Genomic DNA, 6,410 nt, shown 5'->3' on the forward strand with positions numbered 1-6,410 from the left:
TAATTATCATATAAGTTATTTGGATGCATCAATATTGTAAAACACTAAAAATAAATCCACTTTGTATTGTAAGTAAAGGAAAATGCAAATTACAAAGAGACTGTAAAGTATCGAACCATAAGAAATAATTATTCATTAAATCTTATTTTATAAGTTCAGAGGTGACTGTGTTTAAAATGCACATCTTAGCTCATTTTTTAAAAACATTATTTCTTAGTGGTCCAGTTGTTTGGAAAGAGGCCTTCGGAAGCCACTCTTGCCCCACCTTTCCATGCAGAATGATGTCTGTCTTCGGGAGCAATGATGTTTACTTCTGTCTCATCCCCAACCAAGGTCTTGATTTCATTTTTCAATCGTTCGGGAAATCCATTGAGCATTGTGCATTCTCCTGCGAGGACAATGTTCTTGATTAGCGCTTCCCTGTATTTCTCCTCGCAGTTATTAATTGCTTTTACTATTACATTTTGAATGTGAAAATCTTGAAAAATCATTTCTGGGCATTTTAATTGTTCACCGCTAATTGTGATTTGTTGCTCATCATCTACTTTGTATGGAATAGGCTCGATGGGTTCTTTTGACTCTTTAGGATCTGGTACGACAAAGCAATGTTCCTTTAGGATTTCTCTTGCACATTTCAGTCCTTGTGGTGTTTTAGAAATCTTCAGCATATCCATGAGTTTTTCCGTAAGGTCCCGCCCATTACATCCCCAGCTATATGCATTATTCATTTCTTGTAGAACTTCTTTGTTTTCAATGAATGGAGTGACATGAGAAGTACCTTCCCCAAAATTGACAACCAGTCCATCTGAAAGGCCAGAGGCACAGAGCGAAAGAAAATCTTGATTTGTAAGGAAAATTTCAGTAGGATTATATTTTTCAAAAAGAGCATCTAACAGCTTGTCTTTGTCTGGACATTCTGCCGCAAAAATAATCTTGCATTTTGAAGTATCTAATGCCATCCTATTTAGCAGTACTTCATCCAAGACTTTGAAGAGGGCATCGAGATCTGTGATGAGTCCCTTCTTGACTGGATAAATAATATCGTAGGCCACGGGTTTTTTCTCCTCTGCTTCTTCTCCAATCAGAGTTTGGCTTATTGGATTAAGCAAAGACTGCAAGTAAACCAAAAGAAAATGTATAGAATTATAAAACACAAATCTACATATGTAGCTGCATGTATGTCTAACAAATGTGTTAATAATTGTAATTTAATTTGAGAGTACGCAAATGGAGTGTGTTTGACCTAAAGCATTGTTTTTAAATCTATCCAACCTAAAAACAAAGTCAAAGATTTTTCTTTAGATTTGATTCGCATATTTTTTTCCTGTGCCTCAATAACTTAATAATACCCCAAAACAGGACGACCTCTTTCGTACATTTTAATTTCAAAATACTACAGTATTGTATTTTTTACATTCCTTGAGTCATCTGAAAAATGTAACAAAATGGAGGAAAGAAAAAATTGCTTTCTTAGACATGCTAGAAGCAGTAAAATCAATTTAGCTGATTTTCATATCATTTCAAGTATTTTACTGTGCTAAAATAATTGGTTTGCAGAAACCTGCACTCCAGCTTTCGAAATGAATGCTTATAGATATTTGCTCCATGTCATTTTAAAATATTTTATAATTTAACGTATTTTCATATATACCAGCGATAATTCATTAATATTAAGTTAGTTAACATAATGTGTAGGGCATTTGTTATGAAATCAGGACACCTGAATTTGTTTCAATTTGCTGCGATGCAAACACATAAATAAAAGTCACAGGACTTTTGATACGACCATGTCGACTGAAGTCGGTCCGTGTAGGCGTTTTACAATACAGAACCTCCACTGGATAATTTTTACAATTACAAGACTGTTTTACGATAATATGTTTGACGTTAAGGTATTTTCATGCTCAAAATTTTATGTGCTAAAAAAAAAACTGTTTTCATTTTTAATTAAAAAAAGAATAGCAAAAAAAAGTAAACGTTGTTATATTTTTATGAAGTAAGGCAACATTAAACACAAGTGTATGTTTACAATAAAAGGTATTGATTTTTATTAAACAATATCATGAATGTTAGATGAAACTTGATAAAATATATAAATCTGATGTGAAAAATTCCAAAGTAATTGGTACGTTATGAAATACTTATTATCGTTGTGAAATTCAGGGAAAGGCCAGGATTTTACATAATTATGTACAATAAAGAACATGCCTAAATACGCGAGGAGTTATTGCCATTGACAATATTTTTAAAAATTGTATGTCTTGTTAAATAAAGAAAATATACACAAGGAATCACTGTCTAATCAGTAGAGAATGCCAGGGCATCAATGATCATTGGAAACTGGGGATAGGTATTTGCCTAACTTGTCTACTTATTAGAGGTCCTTTCTGCATAAATCATCCCACGTTTCCAACTATCTTTGATGTTTCTGATATATTCCACTAAATAAAAAGATATATATATATATATATATATATATATATATATATATATATATATATATATATATATATATATATATATATATATATATATATATATATATATATATATATATATATATTAATTTCATTTAGAGCAGATAAAGCTGAGATATGCTGATTCTGTAAGTCTGTTTTGATTTTTAATTACCTGTTATGATTTTCACCCTGTTTTATTAGAATATTCTAAATTTAAACAGTTCTGAACCGCCTCTTATAGTGGTGATAAAAAAAGAAATAAAAATCATTATTTTTTTTTATATAAGATAATTATAAGCATATATTGTTTTAAGATACTTGTTGGTATTTTTGGAAAATTTATTTGTGTCTCATATACGTAAGTTATCATTTTCTTTTTACCCGACGAAAAATACACATAGTATGGTTATCAGTTTGCGTATTAAAGCACTTATGGTCAAGGTAAAAACAAGATATTCATAGTAACCACATTTTATCATTGGTTCGAAGAAACTGATAAATTTTTCGAAGTCATAATCACATGCAGTAAGTAAGCATAAGTGATAAAATATTGATAAAAGCGAATTTATTGTAACATGAGGAGACATATTCATCACGTGGCATCATATCATACATTAAATAAAATGATTAAAAATGCTGATTCATTGAAAATTAACCGGTACAAATATCTTAATGTTGTTTAATGAGATAGGATAACTCGGGTATGTTAATTCAATAAATTAACGAATTTTGATATTAAAATGAATCATTTTTTAACTTGTCTAGTTGGTAGAAGTCCTTTCTGCATAAATTATACCAAGTTTCCAACTACGAGGGTTTATCAAAAAGTTCGTGGACTAGAGTCATAAATTAAAACCACTTTAGGCACATCACCGAAATTTTAAATATCAAGTTAACACCATCTTTTCTATCTTAAAAAGCCATAAATCATAAAATTCATCTTTTTATAAATATGTAATGTTTTATAAGCAATGGTATGTCAAGGCGGCGCAATCTCGAGCACGACGTTTTTTCGACCTAAGTGTAGCTGAGAAAAACTCTTCTGATATGATCATTTGACATCCAAAAATCCTGTTCATTCTGGTATGTGTTGGGACACAATTGTTCCATAAAATATAAAATTTTCACTTCATTCTGGATATTCTATGTAATTTTATCGTAAATTTTTCACGGAATGTCCAAACAAAGAAGGCATTGAAAGTGACTTCAAAAGTGGGGAGGGGTTTCCGTTTCCAACATTCTCTGAAGTTTTGCCACAGAAAATACTGATATAGACGAAAAGTACGTTGAAACTGGCTACATAAAATAATACTCAAAAAGAGTACCTGTCTTTTAATGTCGAAATTGATTCAGAGAGAAAACGAATACACATTTAATGTCGATTTACAGTCAAGGTGTGAAAAATCAATCACGTCAAAAATGACATTGATCATGTGTTGTAAATATTGAACTCACAAAAGCAAAATATGTTGGGGCAATCAAGCGCGGATCTCTTCCAGTGTATTCATTCATTTGGAATATTATATTCATTTAAGGCCACTGTTCATGACATTGTAAAGCTTATAAACAAGGCGGGTTTAAGCTGTTATTCAGCTACAGGGAATCTCATCAAAAGAGTGTATGAGGTAGAAGAAGCGGACTTTGAAAATAAACAATGACGTCATAAAAATATACGACGACAGCGCCGGGTGATCATATAAAGTCGTTTTCATTTCATAATAATTCGGCAAATAATGAACATATCAGTCTAAAATTTTCAACATTTCTTAATTTTCTGTTGTTTCATGTTCCATATAAAATTTTGAAAGCAGAGACTACATAGTACTAATTTTATAGCCTCAGTTCACGAACTTTTTGATAACCCCTCATATCTTTGATGTCCCTGACAGACTCCACTGACTAAAGAGTGATTTGTTATATTTTCATTTCATTGCAAAAAAATGTAAATTTGGATTAAAAAAAGTAGCCAAATACATTAAAATTACATAAGCCCTCTCGTGTTTCAATAGTCTCTGTCCACTAACGAGAAACACAAATACAGTCGCAGGAGAATAATTTGTTGCATATATAACAGGCCTCCTTTGTGTCAGACACAAAAACAGTCGTGTGGGATTTACATGCATATCAGGCCTCCTTAGCTCCTTTGCTCTTGACCTGTAGCTTGGCGAAATATACACACCGTTAGAATGAAATATGGATATATTTTTTTATACCCCCACTTGAAAAGTATAGTAATCGTTAATTCCGTCCGTCCGTCTGTCTGTCCGTCCGTCCGTCTGTTACGCTTTTGGGTACCCATCTCTTATCTGCAACTCCTCTTATACCCCTGAATGAAATTTGATGAAACTTTCACAGAACCTTTATTACATATTGCCATTGTGCACCTCCCATTTTACTTTTTGATCCGACACATATTTTGGGTTTTCTGGCAGCAAAACATGGACTTTGCCATTATAAAGTCCATTATAACTGTATGGAGGCGGGGGTATTATTTGGTGAGCTCATCGCTCACAGTACCTATAGTTTGTGAATCCTTTACTTTATTATTATTTGCATCACATACTGAAAAGCAATCAACCAAAAGATTTTTTTTTCAAATAGGTATGAATTTAGAATGAAAACAACTTTTGCAAAAAAACTGACATTAAAGGGGTGTGGTAATGTCTTTCAGTCAGCACATTATAAAAACTTAAATAATTATCTGATTTAAAAAAATCGAATGAGAAATTCGATTTGTGGGTTTGCAGGGAGCAACGAACGTCCTATAATACCTAGAACTATATTAAATCTTACCGTCGTTCCTCAAACTTGCTACTTGTTAGTTGCATACAATGCACCAGGTTTTACCATCATTAGAAATTTCGTTGTATCCCAGACTTTTAGATACACTAATATTTGCATTATTTTTGCAAACAATGTCGCAATGGCACCAAACATTTTTTGTGAATTGTTATTATTCAATAAGAAAATAGTTTTCTCTTGCATGCTAATAAAACCTAGAGGTATAATGCCTGACAACTGCATAAGCTCACTTAATGATACACTCTCCCCCAACCTCTTATAAAATTTTGGATGTAAAAGATATGTTTCTTGGGGAGACCCAAAAAAAGTTTCAGATTGAATAGTAAAATTGAAGGTGTGCAAAAAATTTGCAACAGTATCATAAAATTTAATTCAGTCGTGTAGATGAAGCGGATAAGCTGCATAAAAAATACAAAAGTAAAATTAATACATACTGGTTTTGATATTGCAATAACATTTGGAATCTCCACTGTTGGACCCTCCTCCCCAGAAATCCCAGCTCTGATACATCCTGATCCAACATCAAGTATCACTGTCTTCGAATTCACTGTGTCTTTATCATGGATATCCATGACTGTAAATATTTTAGTCTAATCCCTTAAGTTGAAGTAGATGATTGACTTGTTTGGTCAAAGAATTAAGGCTTATAAACATTTATTTGTTAAGTACGGTTACTCTTTACAGCCTTAATTATCTCAATCTGTAACATCGGTTTAATGATTTAGACCACCTGTTTTGCTTTTATATTAACTGGAACAATTCCTTTTTTGCTTTTTTATAAGACGCCAAATATTTTAAATTAATCCTTTTAAAGCGTCTATTGTAGTGGTTTAAAAACCAAAACCACTATTATTTTTGTTATCTACTAATTATTAACATATACTATTTTAAAGTGCTTGTTGGTGCTGTTTTTTTTAAAGAATTTCATTTGTGTAGCATAATCCTTGGAACTCATTTTTCTTTTTACTTATTCCGAAATTATTTACATATTGATATCATCAAAGTTAAGGATTGTCGCCCGCGTGGTGCAATCGTTAGAGTGTGTGCTCTAGAGTCGCAAAGTAAGGAGTCAATCCTTACGTCGCGGGTTCGAATCCCACTGCAGGACGTAGAGACCGGTCCGTCGGATGAGACCGTAAAAACAGAGGC

The 6,410-nt window shown here is 32.2% G+C and overlaps 1 protein-coding gene across 1 annotated transcript; it reads right to left on the minus strand.

Moving 5' to 3' along the window:
• Positions 1-8: 8 nt before the first annotated feature.
• LOC134277507 (actin, cytoplasmic-like) lies at positions 9-5,833 on the minus strand. The gene is made up of 2 exons (XM_062759836.1): positions 5,696-5,833; positions 9-1,112 (listed from the first exon to the last, which is right to left on the minus strand). The coding sequence occupies exons 1-2, from the start codon at positions 5,831-5,833 to the stop codon at positions 207-209; spliced, it is 1,044 nt and encodes a 347-aa protein (XP_062615820.1). The 3' UTR covers positions 9-206.
• Between the last annotated feature and the right edge of the window lie 577 nt (positions 5,834-6,410).

Source organism: Saccostrea cucullata, unplaced genomic scaffold, assembly GCF_032062105.1.
Source record: "Saccostrea cucullata isolate Sc308-1 unplaced genomic scaffold, CSIRO_AGI_Scuc_v1 ctg6844, whole genome shotgun sequence".
In the NCBI taxonomy this organism is placed as follows: domain Eukaryota; kingdom Metazoa; phylum Mollusca; class Bivalvia; order Ostreida; family Ostreidae; genus Saccostrea; species Saccostrea cuccullata.